The sequence below is a fragment of the Triplophysa dalaica genome, chromosome 22 (assembly GCF_015846415.1).
Source record: "Triplophysa dalaica isolate WHDGS20190420 chromosome 22, ASM1584641v1, whole genome shotgun sequence".
Taxonomy (NCBI): domain Eukaryota; kingdom Metazoa; phylum Chordata; class Actinopteri; order Cypriniformes; family Nemacheilidae; genus Triplophysa; species Triplophysa dalaica.
In genome coordinates, this window is record NC_079563.1 from 14,375,787 (window position 1) to 14,396,122 (window position 20,336).

General features: G+C 40.0%; 1 protein-coding gene across 4 annotated transcripts in view; it reads right to left on the reverse strand.

The window, feature by feature from the left end:
* The window catches only part of cux1a (cut-like homeobox 1a), a 104,115-nt gene that overhangs the window by 10,048 nt on the left and 73,731 nt on the right, over positions 1-20,336 (reverse strand). Inside the window, exons 12-22 of one of the 4 annotated variants that reach the window (XM_056737139.1) lie at positions 19,408-19,466; positions 18,245-18,293; positions 17,299-17,392; positions 15,479-16,207; positions 13,598-13,678; positions 11,315-11,416; positions 9,897-9,983; positions 8,546-8,997; positions 8,122-8,454; positions 7,718-7,877; positions 289-567 (exon numbers count right to left, since the gene is read on the reverse strand). In XM_056737139.1, coding sequence (XP_056593117.1) covers positions 289-567; positions 7,718-7,877; positions 8,122-8,454; positions 8,546-8,997; positions 9,897-9,983; positions 11,315-11,416; positions 13,598-13,678; positions 15,479-16,207; positions 17,299-17,392; positions 18,245-18,293; positions 19,408-19,466 — 2,425 coding nt within the window. The remainder of the gene's footprint in view (positions 1-288; positions 568-7,717; positions 7,878-8,121; positions 8,455-8,545; positions 8,998-9,896; positions 9,984-11,314; positions 11,417-13,597; positions 13,679-15,478; positions 16,208-17,298; positions 17,393-18,244; positions 18,294-19,407; positions 19,467-20,336) is intronic. The other 3 variants (XM_056737140.1, XM_056737141.1, XM_056737142.1) reach the window with 3 other exon arrangements.

Here is a 20,336-nt window from a genome sequence, read left to right on the forward strand (position 1 = left end):
ATTTATTCACCGTCTTGTCATTTCACCTTTCTTTATTCTGCGGAACACAAAAGAAGATATTTTGAAGAATGTTGGTAACCGATCAACGGTGGTACCTTTTCACTTAGATTGGATTTGTTTCCATACAATACAAGACAATGGGTGCCGCTATTGTACGGTTACCAATATTCTATTAAATGTTTTGCAGAAGAAAGGAAGTCCTACAGGTGATAAATAAATGATCACAGATTTTTTTCTGTTGGTTCCATTGGGTAACGCTGCCACCACCATCTCTTTTACCACACTCACCGAGGTTGTTATCTGTGAGAACTTCTTTGACCTTCTTGGTGATGACGTACGTGTCCAATTCGGGCGACATGGCCACCATTTCCTGTATGCTGAGACCCGAGTGTCCCGGCGGAGGTAACGGTAAAAGTGTACTGGACTGAGACTCGGACGCTTCGCTGGGTTCTTGGATAGATGAACGGCACATCTGTTCCTCCTGTTGGCTTTTAACCGACTCCTCGGCCGAACTTAGAGGGGATTCTGGGGCAGGACTGCAGCTGGCTGAGGTCTTCGGAGAAATCTCTATGGAAACAAGAACAAAGATATTTAGGAGATGCAAAACGTGACCTTGCACGTTCGCTGGGCATTACTTATCGACAGAAGGCCTGAAATGAAGGCCTGGCTAAATATGGAGCAGGCTGCCATTGAAACAGTAACCCAACCAAGGTCTTCCTGCTTAGTAACAGGAAGTGATGGACTGTGACAGATGCATCTTGTCATGCCAAGTCACGGCTTCCCCTCGAGCAAAATGGACAAACAAATTACAGAGGAAGAGAGACGAATGTGTGTCCTTCACTTTAGAGTTCTCCGATTTAATATGATCCAGAACTGTTAAATCTGACTTAAAAACTAAAAACTAAAATTCTATCATCCTTTACTCATCCGTGAGTCGTTTTAAATTCATAAACGTGGCACAGATCACATATGTGCTATATTGTAAAGCTGTACAATTGCTCTGTGGAAGGCTCTTTCAGCAAAGCCCTTAAATATCATTTACGCATCAGCATTTTCACACGTGGTGGATCAAGATGTGTGTTTGACGTCAATGTAACCAAACACCAATGGTCATGACGTGTCTTGTAACAAGACACAAGATGAATCAGATTTGAATGAGAGTTTGTCTGTTCATCACACAGACCTATCATATATACCAGCGATCCCCAAACCTTTTCATTCTAGGACCCACCTAGACAGGTATAATCTATCTTGAAAATATTTTTCAATGAAAATATGGGAAAATACACACTCATCCTCTATAAGTGGAAGAGTTTTCATTTTCTAAATAGAATAAATGAAATTTAAGCTGCAATACCAAACTATCTAATGGTAAAATATCAAAGTTATTGTTATTGCCAGTCATTAACTGGACTAAACTGTTTTTTGTGTGTCATTCAAATGCCAAGAGACTTTCCACGACCCACCTCATGGCACTGTGCGACCCACAAGTGGGTGCCGACACAAAGTTTGAAAATCCCTGATATATACCACACAAGTTGTCCTTTTAAAGGGATAGATCGCCCAAAGATTAAAATTCTGTCATCATTTACACCCCCTCTTGTCATTTCAAACCTGTTTGACTTAATACTACAGCACAAAAAATAAGAATGAGCAACAGAGGTGCCCATTTACTTCTATTGTACGGACACAAAACCAATGCAAGTCAATGGGTACTGCCGTCGTTCAGTTAACAACATTCTTCATAATATCTTCTTTTGTGTTCTGCAGAAGAAAGTGAGTCATACAGGTTTGAAGTGAAAAGAGGGAATATATGAAAGAGTTTTAGGCTTTAAAGGGGTGCTGCACAATGTGTTATGCATTCTGACTTCTTTACAATGTCTTCTCCTGCTTAACATGGTCAACTTGTCAAAAACCATTTGGGTGTATTACGTAGTATTTCTGTGCTCGATACACTCCCCCAGCGATCGTACAGGTTTCTGTATAAACATATAAAACTGTTTTGAAACAATTTTTCTTAGTCCCTTATTGGACAATTCTCCCGGAAAAAGCAGGCGGCAGCAAGGAGAGCTGGAGAAGGGTCATGTGCAGAAGTCACTTTCACTTGTGTGCAGGAGAGAGCAAATGTTTGGGAAGTTCAGGTTTGTTTGTTCACTGCATTTGGGTGATGAATGTTATATAAACGGTGGATATAATGATGGATTTGGAGATCGTTTGAAACTGATATATGGAGCCGGCCCAGGGCCAAAAGATGCCGGACATGAACCGCATGCGGTGAGTGAAACTGTCTATGTTTTGTTGGCAATGTGCTTTAGTTCAGCCTACCGCTCCCCCCCACACGCACTGTGTGATTTCGGAAAGCTGTATCTATCTTTTATAAATGTGATCAAACTAAATAATCTTCGGAGACACGAAGTATGCAATACCACTCTGTAGGTACTCAAGATTAATATGAGATTGGCAGAAACCGCGTGCGTTAGGGCCGCTTTAAAGCTGTTTTTACCCTTTTTATACTGCTGTACACTTTAGAGATTCAATTAATATTTTAACCACACGACACAAGGTTGCATAAATGATGTCAGAATTATCAGTCTTGGGTGAACTATTCCTTTACTACGTACTGAAGACGTTTGTCTGCAACCTTTCAAATCACACATGCACCAGACACTTCATATTTCCTCCCTCTTTTATTTCCCATCTACCCTTTTCTTTCAGCCTGACCATGATTCGTCGGCCTTGGCAGTGCAGCGCAGCGCTGGTGGTAAAGAGAGCATCGAGAGGGAGCGTCAGTTCGGATTAGCTGCCTGCCGAGCTGGGGGACACAGCAAGCAGAGAGCAGGGCGCTCAAGGCGGGGAGCAGCCCGTCATCTCAGATCTGCGGCAAAACGCACAGCCTGGTGACAGTTTGACTGGCGGCGTGGTGTGTGCACGGGTGTATGCGTGTGGGAGGGGAGGTAGGAGGTGTTTTAGGGACACGAGCGGGAATGACAGGATGTTCCTGCGATCCGCTGCGAGTAACCAGGCAGCGTGAGTGAGAGAAAAAAGAGGAGGGGTGGCCACATCTGGACACACAGCTGGTTAATGCAGCTTCGCGTGCGGCCCCACACACACGCCGAGCTGGAATAAGCGGCACGAATATCAGAGCTCACATCTGTCCGCCTCTAATTGTGATGCATGATGGGATTGCGTCTCATATGTACACGACAGGTCCTATCTGATTTAAGTAGTACATCCGAGGCCTGAAACCGTTTAAACGAAGCATCCTCACCTTAGACTAGACTAGCACACAAGATTCCGATTGGACGATAGCAAGGACAGACTAACATTCAGAGGAGAGGATCTGCAGGGACTGATGAGGGGTCACCAAATGCTCTTCAACTCGCGCACCCTGTTTCAAAGACGTACACACACCTATGCATACGCATCCACACACCCTGGAGGAGAGCTTGTTTTAGCCCGCTTGAGTGTGTCGTCCTAATGAGGGTCAATAAGGACAGGTAATATACAGGACACTTGCTAGAGGACAATAGACAGCTTCAGGAAGGACACTGCACGTTACAACGCTGCAACAATGACCACATATTTAAAGGAACGGTTCACCGATTTTTTTTACATTTTTTAAAAAGGAATTTAAGACTTCCATATGAGTTCATACTGGGCTGTCAAGCATCAATGGGTAACAAAAGGCAGCTGTCAAATCAAATAGTGAATACTGTAAGTAGAGCAGGTTTGATGTGATGTTTGGTTATAAAGAAATTGCGTTTGATGCAATCGATGGTCTGATAAATTATGACCATTTAACACACAGAAGCTTATGAAAAAATATAGGACGGCAATTTTTACGGCCTACATGGATGGGTGCTTTCTTTTTGTGCTTTCACATTTTTTATTAAATTTTTCCTTTCGTTTTATTTTATTTTATTTTTCTATTCTATTTCCTTTTAATTCTATTTTATTCTATTTCAATTTATTTTACTTTACTCATTTTTTAATTGTATTCGACTTATTAGTTTATTTAATTTTATACCATTTAATTTTAATTTATTTGTTTTATTTTTCTTTATTTCATTTTACGTTTGATTATATTAAATTTTGTTTTATTCAGAATTATTTCATTATTTCAGAACTTGGATTAAGAAAAAAAGCATTTTGGGGCGAACGTCAACTTTCTTCCTCCATTACCATCTTCATTCCCTCTTCTCTATCATCTCCCACATTTCTAAATCATTCATTACCTTTATTTTTCTGCATGGTTTAGCTCGGGCGGCACTCATTTTTAAAGCAAAAACAGACTCTCCTCCGTCTATAAATCAGAGGTGTATATCAATCCCTTGACCCAAATCAATCTTCGTCATCAAAAACATCCAGTTTTAAACCCACATTCGGGCTCTTGTTCCCGTCGAGACGTTTGCAGGTTTTTCCGCTGAGGTGCATTAGCTCAGTGCTAAGTGCTTCATGCTGAAAGCCGTAAGGAGGAGAATAGGGCAGCTGGAAGAAAGGAACCCATTACAGACCTCTAAAGCTCGGGCCATTATGGAGCCTGCTGTTCAGATTATCTACCAAATCGGTCAAGCCTGGCCAGTTCATTTAAACACACTTTCACCCCGACCATCTACAATGACATTTTACTGAATGAATGTGTGCGCAAAAGCATATCCTCATGTCACACACACCCAAAAACAGGAAAACTAGCTGTGATATTTTATTAACTGGATTTAAAATGAAGACTTAATAAAGAAATATGATGAAATGTGTGTCTAATTTGTCATAAGGAAGAAAGTTTGTTTGTGCATCAAGTTTTTTGTATGTTTTGTTTAAACGCAGGTAAAAAATGATATATTGATCATAGTAACAAACATTTTAAAGAATGATAATTACAATAATACCAAAACTTGAACTTAATTAGTCATAAAAAAATAAAATGCAATAAATCAATAATGTATACTTATAATAATAATAATGACTGATTGATTGATAATTATTAACTAATTATTATTAATACTACTATCATTTTCATCAGGAGAACTAAAACTAAGCTGAACTAATACACTAACGTGTGCTGTTAAAACCCATCGTAGAATCATCATGTCTTTAAATTGACCCCAGCTTGAATTAAACAAGACAGGGAACTGCCACTCGCATTCACGTTTAAGCTAACATCCCCTTCCAAATTCGATCATTTCCCATTCAATTTTTTACCCACCTTTTGCTTTTCCAGCTGAACTCATCACTGCATCGCACACATTATTCGGCTTAATTTGTGGTAAAAATGACAGAGAAAGGCTTTTTTAAGTAGGACAGCAAGCAAGTGCTATTCATCATAATCGGGCCCGCACTCACACGCACAGCTTGACTCCCATTTATCATTCCATCGGCTGATTATTTGCATATTAATCAGCCACTGGAGCATGATGGCACGGCGCGCAGCCAGTCACAGAGGAGGAGAGGCGGGTAATTATCATATATCCCCGCACTGATGGGCTAATTGATTACAACAGCTCAAGGAGGCCCTTGAGAGAGCCCAGGGGGCCATTTCTGGATGGCCCCTGTGAGACACCCCCTCCCCCAGCCACTCCGTACCAATTTAACCCAACCGCATCCCCCACCCAACAGCTTGCCTTGAAATCCAGGTCAATGCGAGTATCTGAATTGATGACGGCTAATAAACAGCATAAAGGGGTGTAAAAAGGCCCTGAACTGCAAAATAATGCAAACCAGATTTGCATATTTTCAAAGAAAAGTCGCCAGGACCTGCTTGGTTAAGGTATTTGTTCAAATCCACAACATTAAGAATAATGGTGATCATTGTTTAAGCAAACCCCGCTAATCATTTTCTAGTGCTGATCTCAGATTTAGGTATATGTTTTCCAGCATAAGGACTACAGGCCAAAAGTGGGTCAAGAGAAAGTATGATTCTGTGTCCATTTAGTCATGAGTAATTTAAATTCTCTCGCCGTTAGGCCGACCGAAGTACAGCTGGCGACTACGGAAGAATAACCGAGATTTGGTTTGCTCTTTAGTGGTTTATTCAAGCCAGGCTGAAACCAGTATCAGTCAAACCATTAAAGGAACACAGCTGTTTGCGTTTTCTGCAAATGCTTTTTGTCCTTTATTAATCATGCAGATAAAGTATTATTAACCATCCGTTAAAGTCAACATGAAACAGTATTTAGAGGCCATTTTACCTCCATAATGTGGATTTTTAATGAGAAAAAATGAGATTAAATGAAGAACAAATGCAAACGTCTGCTTCTGCTTACGTCGTAGATATTTCTCCTTAGATAAAGACCCAGAAATCTGGCAAATGTGTCTATTAAGAGTTTCAGAAGTTATCTCAACATGATAACTAAACTCAGATTTACCATGTCTGCAGTCAAAATTGAATAAGAAGATTTTAATATGAACTGAAACATTTCTCATCAAATGTGCCCAAATCCAGATTGTTTTAACTATACAACCTGCACCATATGTTACAGCACAATATGTTACAACACCATGTTCTTTTTAACAAATGAATTTGTTTCTATTTTTATTTCTCCTAAGCACTTTCAGAAGAGACATCTGAGGCTAACTTGATACTTAAATGAAACTCCATAAAATCTCAAGGGCTGTGAAACAGCAAACTCTGAGCAATAACATTTTCCTCGGGGCATCTGCAACTCGCTGGATAGTAAAAATTGGGCATTCTGCACTAAACCAAAGCAGTAAGAAAAGTACCACAAGTAAATGAAAAACTAAATCAATTCAGTAGTTCAATTCACATTACATGTTGACTTTAATGAGACTATTAGGGATCTTAGCGTATGCGGTCTATGAGCGTGGGCGAATGGGCTGCATACCAGTCGTTCTCATTCTGAGTTAAATATTTGAAAGTGATTTTACTCGATCTAAATTCGGATGCGAGTAACGGCTGACAGCATGCTCTCTCACACCAAGTGATAAGAAAAGCCGAGATGAATGGTGGCTTTGACAACGACTCAGGATGTTAAGAGTAAAACCAAGAAACCAAAGCCACATCAGAACGTTCTTTCATATCCGTCTTGAGCCACTGTGTGTGTTTCATGTTTACGTGTCCTGGTGTGCTATGAATGTATAAAATGTTATGATATCACACTTCGCATTTAGTAATCTATCAGAACAATGTCCAAATCCGTTATCAGCATTTTAATCTATTAACACATTTAATTGCATATGTTAACACGTTAAAGGTCTAATTTGTATTTTTTGGAGGATCTATTTAGGTAAAAGCAATATAATATACATAACTATGTCTTCAGAGGTGTATAAAGACCTTACATAACATAAGGTCATGTTTTATTACCTTAGAATAACCTATTTCTATCTACATACACAACCTACCTGGAATTCATCATGTTGTTTCTACAGAAGCCCTAAACGGACAAACTACTCTACAGAGAGCATTTCATAAATACTTTATCTCCTTCGACAAAGAAGCAAAACCTGATGACATCTTAGTCCTGTGTCAGCCCCCGTAGTGCTTTGAAACGGAGGGAAGAGTGGAAGAGTGAGCCGTTGGTTGCAATTTGCAACCTCACCACTAGATGCCGCTAAATTTAATACATTTGAACATTAACTCTAAAAAGTTAAAGATTCCGGTTGCAAGTCTTGTTCAAAACTCAACAGAGTGAAAACTGAATTTCACCGGTTTGTGGAGGTTGGCATGTGTGTGTCACGGTAAAGAGAGTCCGGGCATTACCTTGTGTCTGTCCGGGGATGGGCATCAGTGCCTGGCCCAGCTCTCCATTCAGCCATAACTGCATACGTATAAAGGGCTCTCTTCCTTTCTGCGTGAGTTTGCTCCAGTGCTTTGGCCGAGAGAGCATGTCGCTCACACTCCCCTGAGAGAGACCCAACACCTGCAACCCACAGACACACACGCATGGAGATACGGTACATCAGATTCAGAGAAAAACAGCTTTGAAACAAATATGAAGATATTTTATGATGCAACAAGCAGAAAGATGCAGCTGATATTACAGACTCATACATTTGCATGCGATATGAAAGCGAAACGCATCGACTGCCTCCGCTGAAATCATTCCTGGGGGGAATGATGGACGAGTAATCGATGCAAGCGGATCTAATCCGAAAATCACTGACCTTCTCTCCGAAGATCCGCTGGCAGATGCCATTCTTGGCCAGCTTGTCTTTGACCTGCTGGGTGAGATCCACAGTGTCCACTTCTTGGTACATGTAGTACTCGTACTGTTCGGGTGTGAGCGGAGGCACCACGGGTTTCGCGACTTTGGGGAGGGACAGTAAGGGCGAGGATGATGGCAGCGGGCTGCTTTGAGGGGTTTCGCTGCCGCTGGGCATCTGCAGACTGAGTTCAGAGCTCTGGGAGTACGGGGACTCGGAGCTGGGCCAGTCCTTCCAGTAATCGAGAGATGAGGCGGGAGCCACTGGCGCAGTGCTACCCAGCCGAGGAAGCTTCTGGTGGGGTAAAGGAATAATAACAGGAATTGTATAAGCCTAGATTTTTAACCACTACTCCCTTTGAAATATCTTAAAAAAGGTACAATACCTCCTTGCTGTCTTCTTGATTGTGGGCGTCTTCGCTAACAGAGGGTTGCCCGGTTCCACGACGCTCGGAGAGGCCAGTACTCCACCAATGTTCCCGCCAGGAACCGACACTCTCAGAAACACGTCCGAGCTTAGGAACCCCATCCATGCCCAAATCCGACACGGCCATCTCACCCATCTCCTTCTTTACACCGGTGTGGAAGTCCAGGAGAGGGGAGTTAGAGGGTTTCTTCAATGATTGAGCTATTGGGGTGGTGTAGGGTAGGGAGGATAGAGGTGACCCCAGGAGCTTGGAGCCCAGGAGTGAGAGATCAGTTGGGACCATAGAGCTGGCCTTCAACACAGGCTCAAATGCCGCCTGCTGGGCCTCCATCTCTCTTCGAGCCTGCTCCAAGATGGAACGAATGTTGTCGTCCGAGTTGCTGGAGGAGGACGGAGGCTGGGAATTTTCGACTGCGGGAATAAAAGAGAACTTGTGAGCAATCACCATCAGATGTTCTTCTAAACTTAGTACGTTTTTTGGTTCGTTCACAAAAAAATGAACATTCTGTCATCTGACCCTCGCATTGTTCTCGACATGTTTTCTTTGTGCCACAACAAAAGAAGAAATTTTGAAGCTGAAGGCTATAAAGGCCTAAAGCTTGAACAAAGATTCTTCAAAACGTCTCTTTTTGCGCTACACAGAATGCAGAACGCTGCTGTCCTTCTCAAAACTCGTATCTCCATATTTCATGATTTGATTTTTTTGTCATAAATCATTATTAGTTTTAGTCACCCTTTATGTTTATCACTGTGTTTTGCAAATATCTAACCAATAAAAAGTGCTTGTGACTACACAGTATTTAATAACCAACAAAGTACAGTGTTTTTTTACATTTACAAAATAGTGATTTTGGACATCCAAGGTTTTGGAAGCGAGTTTGGAACATGGGTGAGTTAAAAATGGCAGAATTTTCATTTTTCAAGGGGTAGGTATTTCTTTAAAAGATGTCAGTAAAATCCCTGCCCTACACGTACTTGTAACATTTTATAATGAATTATAATTTGATGTTTGTGACATACACAATACAATATCAATATTGTATATAGCATATATATCAGTTAATAAACCTCTCCACAAAGAGTTATCAAATAAAAGGCGATGCAAACGAAAGCATATGTTCTTGAATATCTAAACACATGTACATACACAGCTTTATTTCTCAGATGTATATATAAATCATACATCAGTCATAAATTCCTGCGTGTCTGACTGATTTATGACAGTGAGGAGATTATTGGAATCAGTGGTGCTCTGGGCGTGGAGGGGAAAATCTGGGGGAAAACTTTTAACAGATAGCACAAAACCTCACCAAGTCTTAGACTGTGTGCATATATTTGGAAATAGCTGCCCGAGCCTCTGTGGTAACCTGATCGCCGTTGCCTCTCCCCCACGCCGTCTGTAGTGGCAGGTGGGGAAGAGACAGTTAGTTTAATTCTGTTACACAAGCTTGGAAAGGAAAAGGTGAAGGGGGGAAACACGTCTCAATATGTTATTGACTTGTACAACAATATGTTTTTGATAGCTTGGGCAAAAGTTGCATTGCAGTTAGGAAACCGACATATGCGCGACAAGGAAATCTACAAACAACATTGTAACTTTATACATTGACCTGATTTGCAAGATAATGTTTCACACATATTGCATCTGCACCATGTGACTTGTTTTACATTTTGGTTCCAATATGAACAGATAGCAGTGCATGTATGCACAAATAATCCTTATAAATGCATCTAGAGTTTATATTTTTATGCCAGATAGAAATAATATGTGCATATAGGAATGGTTTGGAATAACTGAATGATTTTTATACTTAAAAAAGTCAAGGTTTTAGGTCGAAGCAGATAGGAGGTATTTCATTTTTCGTTAGCCTACATTGTTAGAATGATATTGTCAGATTTGTTTTTATGTATTGCAAAAACTAGTAAATAGAAGAGGCTGTTCACTATCAAACAGAAATACTAATTTTCAGTTTTTTAAATATATTTTATTATTATTTTAAATCTTCATTCTATCACGCATTTTTCTTAAAAATCATGCAACCCCTTATGGATAGAATCACTTTTGTACTGTCTGTTACTTTAATGGAAGGGATAGTTCACCCAAAAAATATTCTATCACATTTTAAACCTGTACGACTTTCTTTCTTCTGCAGAATACAAAAGATATTTTGAAGAATGTTGGTAACTGAATTGACCTGCATTGGTTTTGTGACTGTATAATAGAAGTCAATGTGTACCGCCAATGTTCGGTTACCAACATATTTAAAAATATGTTCTTTTGTGTCTGCACAAGGAAGAAAGTCATATGTGTTGTGGAGGGTGAGTAAATGACGACAGAATTTCCATTTTGGGGCGAACTTTCCCTTTAAGTTATACACAAGCACTGTTTTGTCCAGACAATTCAATCTAGATTAAGTAGTAAGTACTCCCCCACCTCTTTAAATAAATCAAGTTTATAAAAGCTGTTCCACTAAATAAAGTTATTTCTGTTATCTCAATACTCAACCTGCAAAAGAAATCTCTATTTAAAGCTCTGTTACGCAGCAGAAACGGCGTCTGTGTGAAAGCTTAACGGATTCTTCCTCTCGCAGATGCTGGATGTGTGAAACATGAGTTCTGTTGGCAACAGTGAAACCTATTCTACAGGAAATGACAAAATAGATTGGGGGGAAGTGAAAAATATACCTCGGCGGCCTCCGTGATTTCCTGGTGGAGGAAAACGACTTACCTGCTTTCTGCACCTGTAACTCTCTTTTAGCCTGCTCCAAGATGGACTTTATAGCTTCGTCTGACCCGGTCTCAGGCGTTCGGATCCGTGTGGTGATGTTACCTATGAAGATAAGAGAGGAACGAGAGAAACACTTTATAAATACCAAAATTTCTATAAATACATAAAGTACAGTGTACTGTATTTAATTGGACACAAAAATAGAAACTCTGTCATTATTCATGCCAAATTGCGTATGAATATGAAGGACAAAAGAAGATATTTTGAGAAATGTTCCTGTCAAGAGAAAACTTTGAAACACTCATTCATGCTTGGTCTCTTCTCGGTTAGACTTCTGCAATTCTCTTTATTATTGGATACACACAGTAGGTCTTCTTTTGAGTGTTTACAGTCGGTTCCAATGCAGAGGACAGGCTACTTACTGGTTTGCGCAAATCCAGCATATTTCCCCTGTTTTGCTATCGTGGCAGTGGCTTCCTGTTAAGCTCAGAGTGGATTTTAAAATACTTATTTTGGTGTAGAAATCGTAACATAATCCCGCTCCTGTTTATCTCTCTGAATTGTTGGATCTGCGCAATCTGACCGCTTAGGTCCGGACATTTAAAAATGTTATCGGTTTCAAGGTATAGACTTAGAAATTTGCGATTGCCGGCCCAACTTTATGGAACACCCTTTCGGTAGCGATCCGAACAGGATACTCTTCGTCTGATTTTAAATGTATGCTCAAATCGCATTGACTTGATCAAATTGTGACGTGATAGTTGCTTTTATTGGAATTATTTAATCACCTTTTCGATTTGTACTATTTTAAAGTAACTTTCTATGTCTTTTGATCTCTTATCTTAAAGACCAGTCTGTTATCCTGTTTTTTGCTTTGTTTAATCTGCTATGTACAGCACTTTGGTCAGCCTATGGTTGTTTTTAAATGTGCTGTATAAATAAAACAAACAAACAAACGTTCTTCAAAATGTCTTTTGCAGAAGATAAAAAGTCATACAGGTTTGTAATGATATGAGAGCAAATAAGTGATGACAGAATTTTCATTTTTGGGTGAACTATCCCTTTAAAGCCCATCTTTAGACAGCACACATGCCAAAATAACATGGCTATTTTTGTTATCGATTCTGAAAGGCAAGGCATTCATGCAAACAGCCACAAAGTAACCAAAGAGCAAACGCAGAACTATTCCAAATAACAATCCATCAGTCATGCCAAAATAAGACTGTAGTGTTATTTAGTTTACTGAAGAGCATTCTTGCATCCACATTTAATGGTACAAATCTAAAAAAACAACCAAACACTCGCTTTGCTATAATACCGCACATAGCGGCACCTGCACTACGCCTGGCTACAGCACAACTTCCTGTGCATTGACTGAAACCTTTTCCTGTCCTCACAACAAAGAATCCGCAAGATTTGGACAGAGTCCACGAGAAACGACAGAGCTCATTTGGAAGTATCATTCGAAGGGTCGGTGCAATAATAATAAATACAGAAAGAGAGAGAAAAGGGAATAAGTGAGTGAAGTGCCCTCCATCGAAGCAACGAACAGTGGACAGAAGGGCAAGGTCAGAGTCACTGGTGTGTGAGGAGAGCAGCTGGACGTGTGTGCGAGGTGGAAATAATGCTCTCTCGCCCTCTCTCTCTCTCTCCCTGACACACACCGAGTGGCCAGCCACCCACAGTGCCACCCTGGGGGAGATTCAACCACCGGCGGTACTGTGGTGGCACTGTCAGAAGGATTCTGCCACAGACGCACATATATACACACACACATTCGGACCACAAAATAACAGGACAGACATTTCAAGGACCTCCACGATGGAAAGTTACATAGCCAACGCTGATTTAGACTTGATAACATTCACACAGAAAAGTTTTCCACAGTTTGACATTGATATACGAGGCCAAAGTTGAGATGTAGCACAGATATAACATTTATTGTAAACAGCTGTTCGGACCGTTTAAAGGGAAATTTCACCACAAAAATAAAACCTTTGTATTGAAAAGTGTTTCCCTAAATTTTCTTCTTGTAACAACGTGTGTATCAAAGACACGAAAAAATGAAAATGTTGTGTAACATGGAGAAGTACAACTTGAACATTGGCAAGGGTTTTGTGGTGCGCTGTCCCTTTAAATTGAAGTCTCTCTCACTCGACACTTGTTTTGCAACAGATTCCAGGCCAGAAATCAAGAAACAGACCAGCACAACAAAAACATACAGACACAGCGGATCTGACACTCCAGAAACCCATAACACGAGAGGGAAGGCGTGAGACAGACCTGGCCGCGTGGAGCCTTCCGAGCCGGTTCTTCGCTTCGGAACGTCCTGAAACACTCTGTTCAGGTTCTGGCCTGGGTTCTCTGTTGGAAAACAAGTGGCGGAAGATAGAAATCAAGTAAGACCAAGTCCTAAACGACTGCTGTCTCATATGTGTTGTCTGCACAATCAGTGTTGAAAACACTGTTATACTTTAACATGGACATGCGAATACCATTTGGATGGCTGTTTGCTTAGCGTAAACACGTATCGACCTAGCGTGACCCTAAAGAAAGCCACCTGCGCCCTGCTGAACTCACTCAAGTGATTATTTCAATGTTAATGCGCTCCTTTAGCCCAGGACTTTGATGCGAATGAATGGGTTTTTAGGCTCTTGCAAAGTTCATACTCCCATGGGAGACCACAAGCCGACGGTAAAGAGGCAGCCAGCCAGACCAGACTCCCTTGAAGACGTTCCAAACCGGTGTGCAGACGCACAGTCGGCCTTTTTTCCGCCCCGATTCAAAACTACTGCCTCACAGCTAGACTGAACAAACGTAAACTCGGCTTCGAGAATTCGCAGCCAAACGCCCTCACATGCAGGCGTTCGCGCTCACGCCGGGCTCGGTTGCGATTTGTTCGCTCTAGCTGTGAAGCAGAGACTCGAGGAAAAACATTATGTTCGTGAACCCCCTCTGAACTTCCTCTTGAACCCTGTAGGCTGTGATGTAAGAGTGGAACGCTAAACTACAGCTCTCATCAGAGCAACACGCCGCCTGTTCCAACACAGTATTAAGAGCGACAGTTTTGTCAGGGTCTCGTACTGTATGCCTGAAACATACTGTGCGTTTCAAAAGTGTGTCAGAGTTCACATAAAATATTAAAAAAAACGAAATTATGCATAATCGCAATGGTTTTTTCATTTTTTTTAATACTTCTAAAAGTTGGGTATAGTTAATGTTTTAGGTGAATGCAGAGAGCAGAGAGACTATTACGCGAATAAGAGAATGCAAATAATTTGACGTGAGAAATATCAAAATAAAAAATGAACGAGAAAATCTAACTGATAAAACTAAAACTATACATACAAAATATTAAATTATATTGTTATATATATTTATACGTTATAAATATATCTTTGTCTAAAATATAATTTAACAATATCTTAACAGATTAAATATTTTTTTATACATTTTATTCATTTTATTTTAGAGTTATTTTGATTGTATAAATTATAATTTATTAAAATAAACTTGATTGTAATATACGTTAATTTAAATAATTTTACATTTTATAAAAACATACTTTAATTAAAATGCAATCCGATTTATTTTATTTAGTTAAAAAATATGAATAATCCATATTTATTTTTATTTTATTGATTCTATCAATTTTACAAGTATAATTGTATCACGCATCATATATTGCACAATTTAGCAAGTTATCGGCTTATTGCATATCAATTTTGTTTGCATTACTGTAAAATATCCATTTCAGGTAATATTGTCATGCATATGTTTAAAAAATATCTTTCTGATCAAAGTAATTAAACTACCAATATGTTTATAGCTAGCTTTCCGAATCTTGTTCTAGTTACCTCTATCGCCCCCTTGAGACAGTAATGCAATACGTACGAGACCACATGCTTGCAATGTATTCATTTGCATTTCATACTTTGGTAGAGTATCTTTCTGACCTAAAGCATGAGGGACACAGCAATGCATTTTCCTTCTTATGAACTGGATTTTTCAAAGCACTTAGTAAAAATACAAGAATGTTTCTGTGCTTAAAAAAAGCATTAGTGCGCTTATGCTAAAGTCACGAGTTATCACATGCACTGTTTGAAAATAAATGTGCATTGCGATAGGCCAGGACAAATCTTTTCCTCAAGCTCTGTTACTGACCTCTTTGCCTGCCCTGGATGCTCCTCAGCGCCAGGATGTTCTGCTCATCCGACAGGAAGTGCTTCATCTTGTGAAAGGGCTCTTTGCCACGAATGGTCAGCTTGCTCCATGGTTTGGGTCGGGCTAGAATCTCGCTAACCGAACCTTGGGAGAGACCCAACACGTAGTGGCCGAACACGCGCTGGCCGATGTTATGTTTGATCAGCTGCTCCTTGACCTGTCGCGCTATCTCCGCCGTGTCCATATCCTCCCCTTCCGAAACGCTGCCCGCGCCTTCAGACTGGCTAGGAGAGGGCGACATGCCGTTCACTTCCGGGCTGCCTGCCGACTGGGGGGGTAGTGGGCTGGAGAGAGAATTGGTTGTAGCGTAATGGGGCGGTCCGAAGAGCACGGAGCTCGGAGAGGGGTCCTGGAGGGCTTTGCTGTAGATGGTTTGCATGAGCTGCCTCTGAAGAAGGGAGTTGAGGGCCATTTTGCCTGCCAGCGGGGGGAACGTGGCACCCACGCTTGCCATTCCGGGGGTGAAGAAGTCCGGCCCAATGCCCGTAGGGGAGAAAGGGTGAGTACCGTTGGCACTGGCAGCAGATTCGGAGGTAGCGGTGCCTGTCCTCATCAACAGCTGAGGGGAGGGGGGAGGAGGAGACCCCTGGAGCGTGGTGGGGACCGGAGTGGCAGGAAGACGCTGAGGGTTTTCCACTGTAGTTTCTTTACTTTTTCGACCCACTGTTCCTACAGAATAGATCAAGCAATGAGTGTTAAAATCTCAGGCAAACACATGAATGTTTAGTTTTAGTTGAAGCATCCCTTTAAATTTCTTATGATGCTTTTCGTTTGTTATGCATCCAAAATAAATTGAAAACGTAGTTTCTGAAAAACGTAGCAGCAGAAAAATGACCAAACACTTATTTTGCATGCTTCATGAAAATCAATGTGTGTGTGTGTGCTGCAGGCTGACATTTAATGCTGATCTTCTCTGAGGTCTCTAGACTAGCAGGCATGTCCAGAGATATGAGTCCAGGCAACTGTGCGTGGGCTACCTGCTAACGCTGCGGGGACGCTTCACTGCAAAGGCTCGTGGGTGTCAGTACGGTTATCCTTTTTGCTATGACAAAACACCTCTGCTGTGTTCGCTTCATAACAATACAGCCACTTTAAACAACAGTGGCAAAATCAATATCCAGCGCTACGGAGTTCTGTTGGTCCTCAGAGACAGAATGTCGAATAATACATGATGGTCTATGCCATCAACACTGCTTCAAAAACTTAAAATTGTGTAATAGAAAAGATATTCATAGTCAAAAAATATTTAAAGGCTAATTAAATGTATGATCTCCGTAAGGGGGTCTAGAGGTGCTCACTAATGACATTTCCACCCTCATACACACAGAGCGTGCTGGAAAGGGCAGGAAAAGCGAAATAAGGCCTCATTATCACATCAGTCTCCGCTAGCTGTTCTGGATTTATGCAAGCCTCAGGTGACCTGATCTCTTACAAGCCAAAACAATATAGGTTGGTGCCGCTAGAAAAGAATGAACAACTGACCTTAACAACGAGGATGCCTCCAAACCTAACATGTCACTATTAAGATTATCCATTACGATTTGTTGGTTTGTTTCTGGCGGAAAAATAAATACGTAGAACTTGTCATAGTTCTGAAAGTTTTAGTAGGTTATGTTGCGTGGACTAGCGCTGGGTGTGTTAGATGAGAAAATACAATCAATAGAAAACTACATTTGGAGTGTGTAAATTGCAGTGTTGCAGGTTTTCGGTGAGTGACTGGATAACGCTCGACAGATGATGGCGTGATCCCGCAAACTCACCACAGTCACTGTTGGTCAGTCTTTTCAAAGTGCTGTCTGACAGCTGACTGCGATCCTTCCCCATCAGCAACATCTCCAACGGCTTGAAAGAGTCCTGAGAGGGAAGAAAACAGAGAGAGATGTTAAAAGTCTTTTTCAAATACCATTGTTAAATTTGTATGTTACACATTTTATACTTCACTAATCACCTTATTTAAATATCACATTTATGTTTTTTTGCATTGTACTGTTTGTTGTTATTGTGCAATTCTATATTTTTTGTTTTTACTTGATTTATGTAAAATGCCTTGGCAATATTGGAACCCTTAACAAAACCAATCTATAGCACACACATCAACTTAAAGTAGGTCCATGACCAAACAAATTATATCAGAAAAATATATAAAAAGTTGGCTTAACAAAGTAAAAAAAAAAAAATGTGTAATGGACTTTTACATAGCGCTATGTTTTTGTGATACTTTTGGAGGTTTGTTGAGCCAACTTAATATATATTTTTCGGATATAATAGGGGACCTTTAAATTGAAATTGAGAAAAGGGAAGAGAGAAGGGAAAAACAGAAATAGATTGAAACAAAGAGAGAAGAAGAAAAGGAAAGAGTGGCACAACAAGAAAAAAAGAGAGAAATAAAGAACAAAAGAATGAATGAAAGAAAGCCAGAAAGAAAAGGAAGGAAGGAATGAAAGGAGAAAGTAAGGAACGATAAAAAGAAAGAAAGATACAAGGAATACACCAGATCTTTAACATTAAACATTTTTGAAACAGAATAAATTTCAGTTTTCCCAAAAAGTGTAAATTCAAGACATAATATTCTTAATTTTAGCTTTATATCAATCAACAACAAGCAATTTATATAGCATAAACAAAAACATGCTACTGTATCATAAACAATTCAAAATTATTTAAAGTTTATTCTCTGTGATGATGATGAGTTGTGTTAAGTCTCACCTGCGCTGATGGATGTTCTGATGAGTTGTGCTCCATTGACTTAAGGGTACTGAGGAGAGTAAAAAAAATTCAGACAAAATAAATTCAGCGTTAACCGAACACACGTAACATACTCGACAAATCCACTAACACACTTCACTTTCTATTTTAGGTTAAGACCCAAATTGAAGGCGATGCCTACAATTACATTACCCAAATTAACCTGTGCGCCTATCTGCCCGCCTCTGGTTATCTGTTATCTGTGGATTAAACCCGTCCATTTTTAAAAGCCTTTGAGGTGAAAACATTCATTATATTACAGAGGAATGTGCCTCCATTTGACAACAAACTATCATTATACACTCAGCAAAGCGGCTTTTCAGGTGGACGATCAGAATAGCACAGATTTAACGACACTTTCTATTCATGGATTACTAGCTTCATAAACATCAATTGGGAATATTACGCCTGAAATCGAGTTAAGCAGCAACGCCCCCCTAAACACCCCCCCCCGGCACGCACCGGCAGCAGACACATACGGACGAGCCAAAAACACACGTATCACTCAATTAGGTTATCGCTGATGCAAACTATGTTAAACTTCTCATTACAGCCGTGGATGAAGATGAAACAGGGCAATCTCTCAGTCCCGAGACCACTCCAACAACAAAGCACCCTTAATCCGCTTTTCTTAAAAATAAGACCTAATTCTCCTCGCATACCTAAGGTTCTTTGAATTTATTAAACACACTGAAGATTATCGCAGAGTAAAATTCCTTTTGGTTAATTTTGGAGCAGACCGACCAGTGCCGAGGAGTCTTGCAAGTGGTTCATTTCTTTGCTGGCTGAACTATATCAGTTCATATTTAGTAAGTCTGAGCGTAAAGTTCAAGACCACCAGGTACTCGTAACTCATAGTTCAAGCCCTCCAGCAAAGAGAAAAGAAGACGCACGCAGACCAGAATAATGGCAAGAGATAAATGTTAAAGATGGTCTGAGGGGTCTTAAGTTATGTAAACTAAACCTTTGCTCACATTATAGTAAGTTTATGGTTTTACGCACTTGATCACACTGAGTTTAAAACAGTGTTTTCAGTGTTAAACAAATGCAAATGATGTTCAAATATTCTTGTAAGCGTGACGGAAAAGCTAAAGTATCAGACTGACAGAATGAGCCTCTCTTACCCAAGTTCTCGTTTGATCTCCTCATAGTCTGACTGGTCTTGAAGCTTTTCTTCCAGTTGCTGGTGAGGAAAAACAATATACTTATAAGAAAATGTCTTTAAACTGTGAAATGATGACATTCTGAAATCTTACACTGCGGTATTCAATCGTGGGAGTAAACTTTAAAGGAAAAGTTCAACAAAAGAATGCAGAAATGAATTTTTGGGGGTTCACAAAGTTTAGAAGGAGATGAGGCTCAGTAAATAATAACAGAATTTAGGTAAACTGCCAAATGTAATTGTCATTTATGGGGCAAGCAGAATATTTTTAGATTATAAACAATCTAATAACAGAAGTGGTTATTCCAGCTTTGATAAGGCTGCACAGTATATTATAATCATTCAAATATTGCAAACCAGGATATGATGTTGTCAGATGTGATTAACAGTATGTACATCAAGTAAAACGTGTGTGTTGGTTAAGTAACTAAAAAAAATCGATTGTTTCTATAGTGTAAGAGCAACATCATCACTAGAGATGCCACGATATGATAGACGATTATTCAGTGTGAAATCTGCCGATACCAATTCTGAAGATTAAATGAATATTTATTAACTTTCTGAATGTTATTAATTCACAAAATGACTGTTACCAATGAACATCAACTGGTGATGTTTCTTGACATTTTGTAAATACAGAGCACAAGTACATGGCACTATGCTGTCCTCTTTTGATTGACAGGATATATCTCCACTGATCAACAGCTGTCTTTAAACTATAGGCCGATAGCCAATAATGTGAAATATGTATTTTACAGACCGATACCGATCATTGGCCTATATATCAGTGCATCTCTTATCATCACACTATTTTGTTTAAAAAAATCCTAACTTCAACAATATCACAAAAGCCTGCTTTTCAATGACTGATGCACATTTTCTATTTCACAA